General features: G+C 44.8%; 1 protein-coding gene across 1 annotated transcript; it reads left to right on the top strand.

The window, feature by feature from the left end:
- Positions 1-2,324: 2,324 nt before the first annotated feature.
- Positions 2,325-4,486, top strand: PtA15_1A326 (uncharacterized protein; the record flags this gene model as incomplete). Its single annotated transcript, XM_053165342.1, has 7 exons — positions 2,325-2,544; positions 2,664-2,991; positions 3,112-3,560; positions 3,670-3,806; positions 3,914-3,923; positions 4,014-4,206; positions 4,351-4,486. 7 exons carry the CDS (start codon positions 2,325-2,327, stop codon positions 4,484-4,486), a joined length of 1,473 nt encoding a protein of 490 aa, XP_053016543.1.
- Positions 4,487-18,901: the final 14,415 nt, after the last annotated feature.

Here is an 18,901-nt window from a genome sequence, read left to right as displayed (position 1 = left end):
AGGAGATGATAAATGAGTGGTTTCACTAAACTGGGTGGGGCCTAGACTGGAAGGAAAAGAGGCAAAATAATTGAACCCAACTTGACTTTTACGCTCCTTTGGCTGCCTTCAGGTTCTTGTAGCTCGAGCGAATCAGACTGGCAATCTTCCAGATCATTTCCTTCCTCTCTTTCCAGCGTCGACGGGTGTTGGAGAGGCTAGTCTTCGACCGACGATATGCGTTGGACCCCCTCGGGTGGCCGTGCTCCAGCGTAGCAGTCATGGCTCGTTGCCTCTTCGCTCGGAACGTCGTCAGAGCACGCTGATGTTGAAGTTTACACGATTTGTATTATACGATATTAGGAATCCAGTCATACATCCCAACTCTCTATGGTTGAAGTGATACTTTATAACCTTGCTTGAGAAACTTGGTAACGGAATCAAGGTCGAGGTATAATTACCACATGCCTTTGTGCATGTAAAAGATACCCGAGCTGGACTTCCGAACGAATCACAGATGACTGGTGTATCCCAACTGTTTTTGCAGGGCCAAATCTTAGTTACGATCAAACTGGCCAATTAGTAGATAACTCTCGCTAATTACGCCGCTTAGACAGGCAACCACCAGTAACCTGCAATACTTGTTTCTGCAAGGCTTTCTCATACATGGCGGACGGTATAGCGATTTCCGTGTTCACGTCGGTGATTCCGATTTTCGGCAGTCAAAGTATGAAAAGATTCAAGACATTCGTACCGAGAGAAAATCTGTCAGTTTGATCTTTTATGCTAATTCAGAGCGCACCCGACAAGAGATAACTGTGTGCGAATAAAGATAGTTATGCACAGATGGTGTAGCATAACCGAAGAGACGAAAGGCCTCCTCCCTAAAGACCAAACGTATAACTAAGAACAAGCAAGTGGCAGCCGAGGATTGCTCCATACTACTCTAGTTGTTGGGATACGGAGCGGGACGAAGGGAAGGCTTGTTTGTCCAACCATTCCTATGCATTCGGTATTGAGTCGCGTGTAAAGCCCGACTCGACGGTAGATTGGCTTCCCCAGACAAAAATGTTGACTTCGCCAGCCCAGCTCGTGCTCCAATACCGGGTGTGGGACGACGACTGGCGTGGTCAAGACTCAAAGTCATAGGGGGGAGATGGCTCTCAAGTTCGTTAGTGATCGAGAAGCGAACTTTTGATTAAACCTGCAACTTTCAGCTATTCAATTCGAGTCGAGACGGTTGGACTCGAAGGAATCCCATCTAAGCAGCTTGTTCGCCGCATGGGCCTCAGTTGGCCAACCGGGAAGACAGCCCGACACCCCCTAAACAAGAGACCATGTAGGGGAAGCGGCCTCAACCGTTTCCTCTTCTTCATCCGCAGAAAGCGGCTGGAATGCAGGAGATCCGATCTCAATAATATCATCCAGTTACTCTCAAACCCATTGGGAAAGCAGGCTATGCGCAGCGGACTGGTGTCACGATTTATAGCTCAGGTTTCAGGCAAAGAAGGAGCACATGCCTACTAGTACTCCTCACTCAGCTCTTCGAAATGGTTGCAACGCAGTCTGGGGAGATTCCCCTTTCTGCTTGCATCCAAGAAGCAGGATAAAAAAGGGACTGAGGAGCCTGTGGTTTTTCCAAGATGTATAACATGTGGATAACTTATTTTGGCAAAAGATAATGGCCCACCGCCCGGTCGGAATCTGGGTTTTTCAAGTTAGCTCGAGAACCTCCCGGTTATGGGTACGTAGTTTCTGGAACCGCTTGAGCAGTCATCTGCAGTCATAGATAAATCATATTTGCCGTAGATCCGAAAAAAAAGTGCCAACGTTGTTTTTCCTCGGGGTTGTTGTCTCTGGAGGCTTGCTCTGTTCAGGTCTGTCCCATCAAGAGCCCAGGGTGGATCGGACATCCGGGCTAGCCACGATCAAAATTTCACTTCTCAATCCTTATCGCACTGTTGAACTGAATGAGCTATCAATGTGAAGAATGCGTGGGGAGAGGATGCATGACCTGATATGTTAATTCGGCAAACTCTACCAGATAAACCAAGATGTATACCTCTTGTCTATCGCCATCAGCACAAACTCATCGGCTAGACTGGACAGACCCCCAACGGGTTCAAGGATATCCTCCATCGCGCGAAGATACCTCAAGAGGTATAAATGATTAAACTCATCTGATTCCGCGAGATCACTTCATGAGCATCTTTCGAAGACAAAACTTTTAATCTTATTCTCAGTTGCAGCTGAACTGTTGCCAACAGGTCATACTGATCAGGTTCTATCAGTTGTCTGATCTCTGGATGCCAAACTGTTACTGACTCACACTTGATCATAGTAAGATGGCAACGCTTCTCGGCTCATTCACTCAGTCGCAACTCTTCAACTTCGCCTGCGTTCCTCTGCTCCTTCTACAATGCTCCCTGCTCCATCCCGCATACGAGGCAGATCCATCAGCTCGAGTGATACGTTCGGTACTATTGCCGGTCATCATAGGCTTGGCAATATCTACACAATCACGAAAATTGTTCTTACCGTTGGAGGAATATCTCCATGTCAATTGTACGTCCATGTACCAATGCTGATATCTACCCACAGTCCACCGAAGGCTTGCCTGGAAAGACGAAGAGTCCCGTCACGGTTTCTGATCTATCAATGATAATCTCTATCATCTTCATCAGACGGCCTAGTTGCCGTGCCTACATTCCATATCTGCTGTTTGGCCGTCCAATTCGCCTTCCATCGTGGGCCAGCCTTAAAAGCATCCGTGGCGGAGTCCGAAAAACGTGAGACGGTCCCCAAGGAGGTCCAGGCTGACCCGGCAACAATCCACAAGACCACCGAAGGGTCCCTCGAGCATCGGCATACCGGCAACACGGGGCGCCGTCAACTAAATCCTTATGTGAATCTCAATCAGACACAGACCACCAAGCTCAAGGATGATCCTCACTCGGATAATTCGCCAACTGTCGCGGAATTGATCAAGTTTTCAGTCGGCATAGTTGCTAGGTAAAAGCACCGCCGTGTATAATCTTCTTCGCATAACTGTTATAATCTTCTTGATCATCTATTCAAACGCATATCGCAAATGCAAACTGATAGGTATGATTTTCCCATATTTCTACTCAGTCCCCGAGGTTTAGCATACACTTGGGCGCCGCCAGCTCGATGCTTATCACGGGCTTCAAGGAAGCCAATCGGACAATTTATCCGAGAGCAGCTCGTCGATAGCGCGAAGAAGCATACGATGTTCCTGGTCACGTGTGCATATCTGCTCCCTGCGATAAACCATCCAGAGGGCCCGTCGGGATGGATTTCGGAGACGTTCGGGCTCCAAAGATCCCGCGCGTTAGAGGTCGTCGTCAACCAACTCACCGCCGCCATCTTCACCTTCTCGGCTATCTGCGCTTTCAATATCCTCGGCGCGGTTCTCAACGGTGCCGAGCTACTTTTCATCACAATCGCTCGCGTGATTCTCCCTGAAGATCTACGCCCCGAGCCCTTCGATACTTCCCTCTATCCTCCGCTCTTCAACAGACTTGGATCTCGAGATAATCTTTCCGAGTTTTGGGGACAAGGTTTGTTGCCGCGTAACGCTGTCAAATTCTCCAGATATATAAACAACATGTAACACTTTGGTATTTGGAATTCCATATGTCTAAAAATCAAACACATGAATTTTTCCAGGATGGCAGTGTGTCTTTAGACGAGATTTCGTGTCCTGCGGTGGCCTGCCGATGGCTAAACTGGGCCGCTTGTTCTTCGGCCCTGGCTCAGAACCACTATTCATGCTCATGGGCTCCATGCTCTTGAGTGGAATATTTGTCAGTGATTTAGTTTTTATTGCTCTATCTTTCGTCAGAATTTCCTAATCTCATATAATCTCTTTCATTCTGATATCTGAACCCAAACCTTTCCTATACCGAACCAGCATGAGTGGGGTAATTATCCTTCATTTTGATTCAACAAAATAGAAAAGATTAGCTTATTGTAACAAGTGGAATACATCTTCCATTTACTTATTTTCTCAGGGATCTTCACAATCACTAAGCCGGACTTAGGCTTCAGCACAACAAAGTTCTTCGTCATCCAAGGCGTGGGGATCGTGCTCGAGCGGACGCTGAACGTGCGGAAGGTGTTAGGTGGCCGGACAATGCGCCCGTTGCGATACGTTCTCACTTATTTTTGGCTGTCGTATTGGAGCGTAGATATGTTTGGAATCTTGTATGTCGTCTTTTGATTATGCTCTTCAAATCAATGATCCGCTTTCATCCCCCAATTGTCCGCTGTGTAATTCCGACCCACTGTCTTTTCCTCTCAAAGCTTGGCATTTTCCTTGACGCTGGTGTGGCTCCTTCCTCACTACAGATACGACCGCGGCTTGGGACGCTCGGGGATTATAGATCCCGATTTCAGAAAGTGGTACTGGTTCCAGTACTTTTTACCTTTTGGACCCTTCTTGCCCAGAGGATTACTCAACTGGATGAAAGTTCATGACGGCTGACTGGATGCTCCAGCCTGGACTGTTCCCTCATAGAAAACTATTTAACCAAGCAAAGCAATGGAGCTGTTCTACTCTTTTATCATTATTCTTACCGCTTCCTTTTGTGTCCAACACCCAAGCTGAATTGAAAAAAAGAAAAAATTGGAGTTTTCATTACAAAACATTTCTGATTAGTTTGCCCTTTTTTCCATTTGCCTGTTTGATTTTTAATACCATTTTTTTCAAAAGCCATGCTACATCTTTAAAAAATTGTTTTCTCTTTTCTGGAAAGTGAACAATGCCCATCTCATGTACTGCCTTACAAAAAAACAGTATCTGATGCACAATTTTAAAGTTGTGAATTTATCTGTATCTTTCTTGGACATTATGAGCATTTTTGAGATTTTTACAAATCTGATGGCTTGTACATATAGCTCATGAGTCCTGGTCCAAATTAAAACTAAATCTCTTTGGAGGCTCCAAATAAAACAGTGTGGGGATGAACATGGCCCTATTCATCTCCTTCTGTTTGAACCACAGAACACTGTCATTACCAAGGTTCCCTACGGTCTAAATCATGGCCCTTTTTTGGCATGTATCATGTATAGAGTGGACTACATGCACCAACATTTCTGAGGTTGATATTGTTGTGACATAGTCAGAGTTCTTGACTGTGTCACCTGTCACAGTTCATGTGTTGAAGCTATGACTTTTGAGCTTCAAAGTCAGATGTGCAGAAACAAGAGACTTTCTTGAGTGACAGAGAGGAGGGCAAATGAATTGAGAGCCCAGAGAGGGAGTCTCAACAGATGTGATTCAAAGGTGGGTGCAGCAATGATTTCGATTTCTTGTAGTATGCTATGTTATATAGACTAACTACATGCTGTCAAAAAGTGGTTGATGTGAAAATGAATAAGGGACATATTTGGAGAAGCTGTCACAGAGACTACATGTGAAGAAAATTATGACTATATTAGCGGCAGTATAACACACAAGAGGTCCAAAAGATCCTGATGGGGTTGCTAACAAGGGCTAAGCTGTAAAAAGCTCTTTCTTCAGCCGTTGATAAAAAGACTGAAGTATCCGCAAGAGATCATCAACAGTAGCAGGAGCTTGGGACTGAAACGGCACATCCTTAGGTTGCTGGTTAGCCTCCATATTCTTCATGATGTTGTTGGAATACTTGAATCCTGATACCACTGGTGGGAAAAATTGAGCCTGGACCTGTTCCAAGGCCAATGCTGTCAGGTTGTGTCTCTGCTACTCATAGCTTTATAATACCTGCTGGTGTCACTCATTCATTAACTGACAAATACAGGTCTTACCCTCAATTAGGCTACTTCTGGGGGTCTTCCATAGATCAATTATTGTTTATCAGAATTCTACTATTATAAAGAATATATAAAGTGACCTATAAGGTTGAACCTTGTCGTAGACCCTCTTTGATAACAAATGAGGGCAAAACAAAGTCTCCCAAACTCATTTAATTGGTCCACTTGTTTAGGATGAAAGAGATCACCGCTATTAGATATCTGGGAAAAGATAGTTGATGAAGATGTTCTATTAATTGGGATGTATAAACCCAGGTATAAGCAGATTTGAATGTAACATCTACAAACAGTCTGGAAAAAAATCTCCCTTTTTGCCATTGGTATTTAAACCAATAATTGCAGAGGAGCAAGGCTTCAGTTAAATTGTGGCCCTGTCTTCTTCTTCAATTTCAGACTCAATCCAATTCATCATCCTTCTGTTAAGTATTTTCTTGAAAAAATCCCTAATGTGCATAAGAGAGCAATGTGGTATGTGTTTGATTCACTATAGTCCAGTTTCCCTTCCTTTCTAATAATGGCTTTTATTGCTTCCAAGTTCCCACCACCATCCTTTGGGGAAATGCCCTCATTGTAGTCAAGCATTGAAGAGGGTAGTTATGAAGGGGGAAATTTGGGCTTTGCAAATTCTGATTAGCTCATTGAGATGGATTCTGGTCCCACCACCTCTTGGTTGGGCAGTAAATCTATCGTTTGGTTCACTTCTGCCACTGTGATTGGGGGGAAGACTGGTATGTTGCTGTTGGGGTTTTGAAATTTAACTCCAATAAGTCACACATGGCATTGATGACCAATGTGCCTTTAAAAAAGATCTTTGCTTGTTCTGTCACATCTGTGCATATATTTGTAAATTGTATCAAATCAATAAAGCAGTTCAATTTTGGCAGACTTTTTAGCCTTGGTGAACTTGTAGGCTTGAAATGCTGAGGCATCTCCAGTTCTGGCCAGGAAGCTTTGCCCATGAAGCAACTGTAATTACTCCACCTTGTGTTTGAAGGTGGTCTGCCCTCTCCAAGGTGCAGTGCCTTGTTTTCTATATTACTTTTGTATTTCTTCTACAGGCTACTGCTGCATCCATGGAACTAAAAGGGTCTGCGGAATGGGGGAGGGGGATGGATTTTATCATTTGGTCAAGATCTGCCCTGAAGCAGTTGTTGTTGATCTTTTCAGGGGAAATGCCTCTATTATTCTGGGACTGATGTGCTTTCCATCAAGGTAGATTGAAAGATGGATTGTTTAATGGTCAGAGGAGTGGTTATATACACCACAGGTTGGTGCAGATGTTGATTGGACATGCTAAGTGCTTGCAGCTGTCCGGCTCTTGCAATGCAGCAACGTTGGGCCAGCTACACTAACCGTAGCGTTAGCGTGGCGTAGCGTAGCGGAATTCCGCTAAATTTTAGCATAGCGTTAGCGGATTGCGCCTTCTCTGCGCTAACGCTACACGCAAAGGGTGCGCAGCTAATTTAGCTGTTAGCGTAGCGTTAGCGCAGATGCGCGCAATTGCGCTAACGCTACACACGCAGGGCGCAAAAGAGCACGCGCTACGGTGCACCACAGTGCTTTTAGCTAGAAAAAAAGGCCTTTTTTTTCGCTAAAAGCGCTGTAGCGCAGCGTAGTGACTGTAGCGGCGCGCTAACACTAACAAACAATTGGCGCCCTGTTAGCGCCGCTGAAACGTAGCGCAGCGTAGCGGCGCTAACAGCGCGCTAACGCTACTCAAAATGGGCGGGCGCTTTTTGCCGCTACGCTAACGCTAAGTGGCCCTGTAGCGTAGTGTAGCGTAGCGGCCCACCGTTGAATGCAGGAACTGTCCAGCAGAAAGAAATATGAATGCTTGGTTCTAGACATTAGTGGAGAAAGAATCCACTGGATGGCCTCCAAGCGTCCACTGGATGTTATGTAGGCCTTAATTGATGTCGGGCCAGCTGGCACAGCCGAGGAATCACAGGGGCCACAGAGGGGACAGGGTTCCGGTGGAGGTGGACATGATAGGCAGGCGGGGGCTAAGTAGGAGGGGTTGGAGCTTTGGGGAGGAGAGTGGAGATCAGGAAGTCCAAAATTTAAACACAAGAACTCAAGAGTGTGCAGGGACTAAAGGACATGGAGTACTAGTACTCACCAGCTACATCAGAACAAATATACCAGGGGACCACACAACCTACACTATGATGTTGGAGACTTTTTCCCAAGCATTTGTTGTACACTCTAGCCAGAGTTTCCAATGGAAGGAGGCTTTTGGTGGCCATTGGAAACCCTCAACCAAGAGTCTCCAGTGGACAGCTTTGTTTGGTGTCCATTGGACACTCTGGCTGGAATGTCCAATTGATGGTAGCTTTTTTGGGTTCTCAAGATGTCCAGCAGACAATCTTGCTCAAGATTTTCTGCCGGACAGTGTTTTCTGATATCTGACTGATTGTATCAAGGGACAAGCATCACTTGGAAGCTTCTGGAAGCATCCTCCAAGTGATTCTCAACAAATTTGGTTTCCAATGGATGTTCCCCGGGCATCCTCTGGACACTGTGAGAATGAAGGTTGGTTAGTGTGTAGAAATGGAAACTTCCACCTTCTTCAAGAATGTATTCATCCGGGCTGAGTGATTATCAATGTCTTGGCTCCGCACTGCTATGTTCCACTAGCCCTCAGTGCTCCGCAATGAGCCTGATCTATAGAGTAATAATCCACAAGTGATGAATCTCCGCACTCTGCAAGCACAAGTCCGCAGTAGCAATCAAGCAATTAATCAAAATAGAGGTCATGTAAAGCTCTTTCTAATACTCCAGTACATCTGTAATAATTACAATGATGAGTAGTAAGTAAGATGATGAAAAAGGGAAAAGAGAAGAGAAACTTTGAGCCTCCGCCCTCTTCCTTCCCGCGCACCTCCATTCCCACCCAATCACACAATTCAATGCTTTCCTGCACTAGTCCATCATCTCTGCCTGATTTCTGCACATCACATTCCCAGTCTCTGTTCCTCTCCAACGCTTGACCTCCCAAGTCCTCTGCCTAGCCCCCACCAGTGCCTCTGCCCCAGCTCCACCCACTGATGGAAACCGCTTCAGCTGTGCGGGCTCTCCACTGCTATCAGTCCCTGTGTTTGGTCCGCTGCAGTCTAGCCCTACCCATCTGCTCTGGTCTGCGACCCAATCCAAATCCCGCAGTCTGCAATCCGCATAACATCCAATCCGTGCTTTCCTTATGTATGTGAATTTCCGTAAGCTTTTCCTGACATCATCCTCAGTGCTTATGTCACCAAATGCACTCTGAGCTCATCTGTTTGTGCATTCCCACCCATGCTATCACCGAGTGGAAATTCTACCACGCTTGCCAAAATAAATCACCACAACACTTCTCATACAGAAACATCTGCAGGATGCATGGAATTTGCAGGAATTCACCCAGTGTTCTAGGGCTATGGTAAATTTTCTGACCTGAGTTTTGCAAGGAGTGTTGATCCAGCAGAAATCAATGGTGGTTAACGCTCTGGGATTTAGGAAAGTTGAGACCCCAGTTGAGGAAGTCAGGGTGAAACCTTTCCACACACAGAGTTTAATTAGATCTTTAGAGGTAGAATGTGTGTCTGTTGGTAGTTAGGGGTTTCCAACATGGATGATGTAGATTTGAGTCCATCATGAGCACACTATTTATATAGGTAGCATCCCTTCTCTTATGGCAATTTAGCTGAAGGATGGAGAATGAATGGGGGAATTGCTTGGAGAGTTGGGGGTTAAAGATCCTTGTGAATTCTGAAGGTAATGAAAACTGGGTTCAGGGGTTGGTAGAAGAGTAGTCAAGGCTAGGGGTTCCAGAAATGGTGCCTATCATGGAAAAGGGTTGGGGTCTTATCTTTAGAGTTATTTTCTGGTTCTTTTTTGCAGATAGGGCAAGCGTTGCTAAAGGGGAATTGGTCATACTTAGGATTCAAGAGGTCAATTTTTGCGGAAGTTTTTTGGTCAACCTGTAGGCAGTGTTGAAATTTTCTGCTTGAGTCTTCCATTTCATCACAAGAGGTGGAACTGTGGCCTGATCCGCAACAAGAGCATAACAACTTCTGTTTGCAGAGTGAGCAAGGTTGCCCACTGAAAAGCAATTTTATTGTAGCATTGTTTGGGGCCTTGTAGATAATTTTTACCCTTTGGGTGCAGGTTGTTGTAGCATAACCCTGCCCTCTCAATTTCAAGGGTGAGTTGTCTGTCTAGCAAATGAATCAAAGTGTGAAAGTAGCCTTACCAGAGGTTTTAGGGTTCAAGAGCACCATTTAGCAGCTCTGCGGTCTTTGGTGTAGATTTTGACATCTCCATCTGGAAATTGGAACACTGCCTTTACCTTGATGATTTTGTTGTTGATGGTGGTGTTAGCAAAGGACAAAGCTTAATTTTTCTTTTGGCAGATAACCGCTGTGCCAGACCTTCAAAAGGTCTTGGTTGATTAAACTTTTTCCTGATGACCACTTGTCCTAATTTGAATCTGTTAATGTATGAGGTGGGGGGGGGGGGGGGGGGAACAGTGGCAAGTTCTTTGGAAAGCCCTAGCGGCCTTCCCCAATTATAGATGAACTGGTTGGGGGGGCGGATTGCTTGGTCCAGCCGCAGTTTGGTCCATCATGTTGGTAAAAGACGACAAGCTGTGGGACACAACAACACTGGAACAGAAATGATGCTGTGAGATTAACGCAAACATTCAGAGACGGTGGGAAAGGTGGATGCGCACCTGGAGCAGCAATGATGCTGTGAGCTTAACGCAAACAGTCAGAGACGGTGGGACAGGTGGATGCACACCTGCGAGCCAAAGAGACAATGTAGTGATGAGTTGACTGACGTTGAGGAAACAATGAGATGAGAATGAAACAACAAGACATAAGATACCAACCTGGAGCAGCAATGATGCTGTGAACTTAACTCAAACAGTCAGAGACGGTGGGACAGGTGGATGCACACCTGAAGAAGTGAAACAAACAGCTAGATGAGTGAGATGAGGAGGTGTGAGGAGATGGAAATACAAGCCATACCTGCAAGCCAAAGAGACAATGAATTGATGAGTTGATTGATGTTGAGGAAACAATGAGATGAGAATAGTACAACGGGAGTGAAACAATGATGAACTATGTGCATCTAAGTTAGGGTTTCCAAGTATCATCAACTAACTTCAAACCTAATTGGTTCCGGTCCGCAGCACGGTACATGAGAGTATGACCAGCTTTGAGGTATTGTGATTCTTTTTAAGCTTGAACCAACCAAAATTTTCAGCGGGCTAAAGTTATGGCTTTTGAGTCACAGCCAACGGTGAAACTGATACAATACATGTATTTGTATCTGTATTGGCGATACATAGTTTTGGAAAAGTGTGTATTGTATCTGATATCAGATACATCACAAATACATGTATTTCAATACAATACAGCATGTATTTCCCCTGATACATGCTGTATTGTATTGTATTGGGCACCAAAATACACAGTTTTGGAAAACCATGTATTGTATCTGATAACCAACAATGGGAGGTTACGCTACCCGTGACGGTAGCGTAACGAAAACGTAATGGAATCCTTGCTGTTATTGTTACCATGACGGCGGCAAAGCTTCCGTTACATTTTCTTTAATTTTTTTCCCTCTCTTCCTAGCTTAGTTATGTTATCCCTTGCAATTATAGGAGGATAACCTGCGCAAAAAAGGGGAGTTTTCCCCCTTTTATGGCATTTTGACCTCTGGTAACGCGGTCAACGCGTTATCTCCGTTATTTTTCCGGGTATTGAGGGTGAAAACACTCTCTGTTACGTTACCCACCGGCCCAAGGAGCAATGTTGCCAGATAACGGTAACGCGTTATCTGGTAACGGTGGGAAGTTACGTTACAAAAATCCCTCTGGATATCGTAAAGTATGTAACTTCCCATCGTTGTGATAACCAATACATCAAAAATACATCTATTTTGATATGATACACACACAATACTGATACTTGTAAAGTATCAGTTTCACCGTTGTCACAGCACCAGAAGTTTTGGTTTTCTGCCCAACACAGCATGGATCTTGTGATGTCACCCCCTATCTCACATCAAGCTGGTCTGTCCTGCCCTCTCCCTCTCCTTCTCCAAAACATCACCAACCCAGCCTACCAAAATTATATTCCATGATGGTTTTTTGACCCTATCCGCCAGCAATCCAGGTTGTAGCGGCCAGATGGCACTTGTAGTATTTGCTGCATCACTCTAGAACCATTGAACCCTTGGCAGAAAGAAAATCCAGGCAGTCCTTCCAGCAATGAATCCGAGAAAACAAGGCAATCATTTGCAGTCCTGAATCTTACAAGACTTGTGGACAGCCTTCAACACTCTCCAGCAAGGAATGTTGATTCATGGTCCAGTTGGTTTGGTCAACAGTGGGTCAGCTACACTACCATAACTGTTAGCATAGCGTAGCACAAATGCACTATTTTTTAGCGTAGTGTTAGCGCAATCACGCACATCTGCGCTAACGCTACGCGCACAGGGTGCAAAGCTGTTTTAGCTTTTAGCGTAGCGTTAGCGCAGATTCACGCAATGGCGCTTATGCTAAGCATGCAGGGCGCAAAATAGTGTTCGCTACGCTGCACTACAGCGCTTTTTGAGGCAAAAAAGGCCTTTTTTCCGCTAAAAGCGCCTGAGCGCATTGTAGCGCAGCGTAGTGGCTGTAGTGCAGCGCATTGTAGCGCAGCGTAGTGGCTGTAGTGCAGCGCATTGTAGCGCAGCGTAGTGGCTGTAGTGCAGCGCTAAAGCTAAAAATAAAAAGGCGTGCTGTTAGCGTCACTGAAAATTAGCGCAGCGTAGCGGCACTAACAGTGTGCTAACGCTATTCAAAAAAGGCCAGCGCTTTTTGCCGCTACGCTAAACGTTAGGGCTAAAATAGCGTAGTTTAGCGTAGCGGCCCACTGTGGGTTTGGTGCAAGCCAGGATTTGACAGTGATGATTCAATTCTAGCAGCAAAAAAAAAATTCTGCAGCACACTTCACTGCTCCAAAATAATCTTAAGCTTCATTAGCCCATTTGTCCACCAAAACTCATGTTGTAAAGGTCTGATCCCATCTGTTCAGGTTAGAAAGAAATACAATATGAATATCACACTTTACTGCCCCCAAAGAAACTCAAGTCACTGTGAGAAAAACTCTAGAAACTGCTTGCAGTTGAGATGCAAGAGCTCAAGGCAAGCTGTGCCTCATGCAAGAATCAAGCACTGGTTGATTACATGAAAATTGCATAATTTATGCCAGAGTGAGTCTAAGCTCCAAAAAACTCAGTACAGGCTCCAAAATACTGAGTTGATACCTGTGCAAATTCCCCTTTCATGTGCACATACCCCTTTCATGTGCACATACCCCTTTCATGCGCACATACCTCTTTCATGTGCACATGTCCTTTTTTATGCATTCACCCCTTTCATAATGTGTCCATACCCCTTTATGTGCACATACCCCTTTAATGTGCAAGTATGCCTTTCATGTGCATGTATCACTTTCACAATGTGTACATGCCCCTTTCATCATTCATTCATGAACCTTTCATGTTTATTGTGTTTTTACTAATGCTTGGACTTTCCAAGCATTTTTGGATACTAAGGTTATGGACTTCGGGCCCAGAATTGGCGCACAGCATGCCACAGCACCCGTTTAATCCCCGGGGTTTCTGCCATACACAGATCCGGGGGGGATCAATACCATGTGATTGGATGACTGGCTGAAGGCAGCTGTGCGGTCAGGAGCCGGCACCATCATCCATCCCACCGAGATCAATCCACGCCGCCTCCTCCAGTCAATTCCAACAACCTCCACCAACCATCACGCCTGACTCCATGGCTTATCATAAATACGCCCCGGAAATCAAGGCCGTCGTGGTCTGCATGGCACATCAAGGACTCTCATTGGCCAAAATCTGGCGTTTACTGGAGGTCAAGGTTTCTCCGCAATTGTTCCGTAGGTGGCTTCAGCTTTTCCAAGAAACCCAATGTGTTGTGAAGGATCCGACATTGCATGAGCGCCGCGGCCAACCAGCAAGCCTGACTCCTGTCAAGTGCAACTTCATGATTGAACTTGTCTGGTTGGAACTGGGTCTCTTTCTGCACAAACTACAAGAACGTCTGTATGACTCGTCCAGACTCTTGCTCAGTATCAAGGCCGTTCACCGTAACCTCGTGGAGGGCTTGATGATAAGTTTGAAGAAACCCAAGACCAAGAACATTTGCAAATCACTCACCGCTAAATACTCCTACATCAAAAGGATGTAATTTTTCCCAGCTGACTTTCTTGTGTTTACCGGTAAGTTAGCCCTATTGCTTTTCTCTTATTCACCCAAACTGACTGTCTTCTTCTGAGCAGCTCCTCTAGATGAGAGCTCCTTTTGCAACAGTGATCTCCTTTGATCCTTTGCTAGGTCCTCCATCGGGACCCCCTCGGAGTGACACATTATCAATCAGAACCCCGAGCGGGTCAGTCTGCTACCAGCAATATCAATCGATGGACTCTTGGCCATCACAATGACTTCACAGACGTACACTGCTTGCAAATTTGAACATTTCCTCAAGTTTGACTTGGTAAGCTACAAAAATCTACCATTTAGACTTTAATACAGCTGATACTAATAGGCTTCCTGACAGCTTCCCAGAATGAACCAATATCCCAATCTCAACTCCGTGCTTGTCTGCAATAACACCGCAATCCATCAAGGTGATTGTGTCAAAGAGCTTTGCAATGCGGCGGGTGTACGAGTTCTCTACCTTCCGCCCTACTGTCCCGAGCTAAACCCAATTGAACTCGGCTTCGCAGCAATCAAAAAAAAAATTGCAGGCATCTCAAGAGCTCAATTTTTCTCCCAACCCTGAAGGCACAATCCGTCGCATTGCTGCAAAGGTTTTGAAAGCAGAGATGGCTTTCAATGCTTTCAATCATTGTGGCTATTGTGTTCCAAACACTGACCCTTAATCCCCTAAACTTCTGATCTCATCAAAATCACTTTTGATCTTAATCATACCCGCTTGTTTTCAAATCATGTCACATGTAGTCTTCTCACCAAAAATTAGCCCTGTATTTTATCTCTATACAAGTCGGTACAACATCAGCATTGTTGGCTATAGCATAGTGATCTTGTCTTTTACCTCCGTAGCGCCATATCATCTAACAAAAGCATGTCAGACTTTTACACTTATTGAAATATCAAGTTTGTTGAGTTTTAAGACTCAAGATTGTAGAGATGAGAGATGAGGAGGAACTTAATCTGTTCAGCCCTTGGGCGCTGCTCAACTGAGGCACATAGAGGCCAGTGGGCGCGCGCGGGGGTTCCAGTAGGCAATGTAGGCCTGAGCGACCATACCAGTGATGGTGTCTGGTAAGTTTTTTAATTGAAAGTTATTTGTATCAGGTAGAAAAACAATGAAAATGGTTAAATCTGAGTAATATTGCTAGTCTGGGTGTGGGGCCTGGGGTAATACAATTCAATGAAGGCAAACAAGCGATGAAAAAGAGCTACATGGTTTAATCTGGTTAGAATCAATATTCAATCAATCTGAGTGATAATTTTGTGGAGACATTTGGGCTAAAATGAGGCTTGAAAAATCTGAGTAGTGTTAATAAGTTGTAGCAGAAATAGTAAGCTGGAAAGACGGAAAGAAAAGGTTGCTATTGCAAAGCCAAATGCTTCTCAAACTTCAATACGCTATCTTTTAGCTGAGCAATGATTCCATTGGTTAGGCCCCATTGGATCATCTGCTTGTCTGTAATTCTCTTGGAGCTGAGAAACTTTGGATGAGTGATGTCGTTTTTATCAAGTATTGCAATAACTTCTTTGCGTTTTTCCGGACGAATCTTGATGAAGTCAATGTATTTGATAAGCAACTGGGGATCGGGGGTGACCACGGGAGCATCATCAGAGCTTGCGGATGGACTTTGTTCAGGAGGCCGTTCAGAGGTGAACGAGTTTCCTTCTTTTTGAAGACAACGTCTCAAACTTCATGTCGGCCGAGGGGGAGTAGAGCCAGACCCCAGCAACCCTGTTGGCCTTTCAAGCAAGAGCACAAAATATTAATCTTTAAGATAACTGGATTAAAAAACCCAACTCACCAACAAAGTCACCCATTTTTGGACTACCCCTGCGGTCAAGGGGATGAAGCAATTCAGATTGGTTGGATGGACATACACCAGAAGCTTCTTTTGATATTTCATTTTTGGTGGGTGTGCGGCGTAGATGTTATTCATGTGTATGTTGATGGGGCTGAATAGATTGGGTGTGATAATGTCGGCCGCATGATCTGGAGGTGGGTGACTTAAAGAGGCCTGTTGGGCAGCCTCAACAGTCAATATGTGATTCTTGACTTCAACGACTGCTTTGGCATTCTTGCATTCGGTTGCTGGGTTTAGCATTTGAATAAACAAGTTGGCTGAGGTCTGATCCTTCCCAAGCGCAATCACCGCGTTCATCCAACGACTGAAAGATTGTTTGTCAGTAATCAAGTAGTTCTTTGATTTCCCAAACTCGGGTGCTGTCTTACTGTGCATCCAGAGTTTCCAAGTGAGGCGCGGAGAGCCCTTCTTGATGGCATTTTGAATCAAAGTACCAGCTCCGTCGTATCAGTCATTGCATGCTGCAGATATCTTCTCTTGAAATTTGCCAAGGGTCATTGGTCCAGCAGTAATCAAAACATCGAAGTTTCCCCCGGAGTAGGCGGAGTTGACCAACGTCCACTGGGCTTTATATTGCTTGCCGTCTTTTGGGCAAAGTAACTTGAACCCCGTCAAACAACAACCTGCGGCTGCATGTGCACAGAAAAAAGAGAGCAAAAATAAAAGTTAGAAACATGTTGATAGAGAGCCACAAGGAACAAAAATCTCACCGGTAGGTTGCTTGAAGGTTTGTTAGGAAGGTGAATCCGCTTGTATTCACTAGTGCTAAAATAGCCCGGAGGGGGGTTCTCCCTTCTGAAAAGATCAAGCCCGAAAAGTGACATTAGAAAGGTGGTAATTGGTGTGCGTTGAGGGTAGTAAACCAGGAAATGGGGGGGGGGGATTGAATTCGTGCTGCCTGTTGACCATCCGGAAAATCATCACAGGAATGGTGCAGCTGTGGCCGCCAGGATCATGGCTTTTGGAAGAAGGTGACAAACACAGAACTATAATTTCACATTCACCAAATTTGGTGAACCTTGCTGAAAATCAGTCCAACCATTCATAAAAACACAATACATGTCCCCTTTGAGTTTTTTACGTCCATTTCAATACCCCTTTCATCATTCAGGTTTACATACCCCTTTGATGTTTACATATCCCTTTCATGTGCAAATACCCCTTTACTTACTGCACATACTCCTTTCATACATACAAACCCCTTTCATGCATACATACCCCTTTCATCATGTGTAAATATTCCTTTTATGTGCTAATACACCTTCTCACTTTCCCCTTTCATGCTTACATATTCATTTCTTATGTACATATCCCTTTCATGTGTACACACCCTTTTTATGTTATTCTGGCTGGATTCAATGGCACATGGAGTGTTTAATAAAATAAAATAAAAGGGTGCTCAGGGGGATGCACATTTTCAAGGTTTAACATTTGCCTCTGCCTACTGCATGATCACTACAGAATGTTCAGCATTGGGATGTTGAACAAGGTATACACTCAAGGTGCACCAGCACAGAATTTGGGTGCTTGACTCCAGCTTGAGCTGAGGCTTGATTCAAGCTTGCTGCATCTCAATTGCAAGCAGTTTCTAGAGTTTTTCTTGCAGTGAGTTGTAACTTCCTTGGAGGGCATGGATGCACTCATCTTTGCTTTGGAGAACCTCACCACAAACATGGATGTGCTCTCACATAGGCTTGATTGTGTTGGAACGGTGCAAATTCTTCTCAAGCAAAGTGCTCAAGAATTTCTTGATCTCTGTCTTCCAGATAATCTGTCCGACCAACCAACCAAGCAACTGGTTAAGTAAGACCCAGATCGAGATCATATGGCCCGGCTCCAAGGTCTGTTTTGTCTTCAATATCATTGAGAACTACATTTCTTCTCTTTGGCTCATGCTCAGCTTCTTCAGTTGGGTTGCCGCTAAGGATGGTGAACAAGGTAGTGGTGGTCTGGATGGCACTCGAGTGGTTTGGTGAATCACACATCTGTCAAAACCTCGGGAACACAAATCTCCAGCCATTCCTTCAAGCATAACAGCAACACTGGCTTGACCACCGCCAACTCCACCCGGATCTTGCAAGTGCCCCAAATGGTGGACTGTTTACAGGGCCTCATGACCATCATTATGATGCAGTTGCTTGGCTACCACATTGATATGTACAACCTCTCTTCCTCTCATTCTTTCCACTCCCGCAATGCCTTTCACAATGAAGAGCAATCCATATATTAATGTCACTGAAGACGAGTGAGCGTTGGAGGATGGAGATGGGAGCCTGAGTAAGAGTCTTGAGGGAACTTGCTTGGGCAACACAGAGATTATAAAACACATCTTGGTCGTTAACAACCTGTACCGTGAGATGATCCAGGACCAGACAGATGTCGTAGGTACCCGCGTTCCATATCTCAGCCTGAAGTTCAACCTGGCAGGCTCAGTGACAGAGGCTGTCCAAGAGAAGCTGTCGTCAGCAAGGTCGTCCTTGAACAATTTGGAAGCCGATAGAGCAAGGGTGATGCTTGAAGTAGAAGTCAGTTGGCCGAGTTTGGGGAAAAGTTCAGGCCCCAATTATAAACACTTTTTTGAGATATTTTTGAAAAAATTTTGAACTTGCCCAAAAAAGAAATTGAACTTTTTTTTGAAATCTTTTTAATTTCAAAAATAATGCAGATGCACTCAAATACACCCAGGAGGTGTGTTTAAACCATTTTTGAAAAAAAAAAATGTTTTCATTTTGTTTTCAAATACTTTTCAGTTCATTTTCAAAACCTTTTCAAAAACATCTCAAAAAGGTGTTTATAATTGGGGCCTCAGTCGTCTGGCTAGTCGGACAGAGTTCGCATCATTATTTGTATGCAGCCAGGCAGAAAGGGATGTAAACCTGATCTCAAATTTCAGAACCCCATGATTTTGAGTGCACAGCTCGAAAATCCGTCCAAGCAATCTTGGAATCACAATACTTCAATAG

The sequence above is a fragment of the Puccinia triticina genome, chromosome 1A, assembly GCF_026914185.1.
Source record: "Puccinia triticina chromosome 1A, complete sequence".
Lineage (NCBI taxonomy): Eukaryota > Fungi > Basidiomycota > Pucciniomycetes > Pucciniales > Pucciniaceae > Puccinia > Puccinia triticina.
Note: the sequence above shows the minus strand (reverse complement) of the source record. Positions and strands in the feature narration are given on the sequence as shown.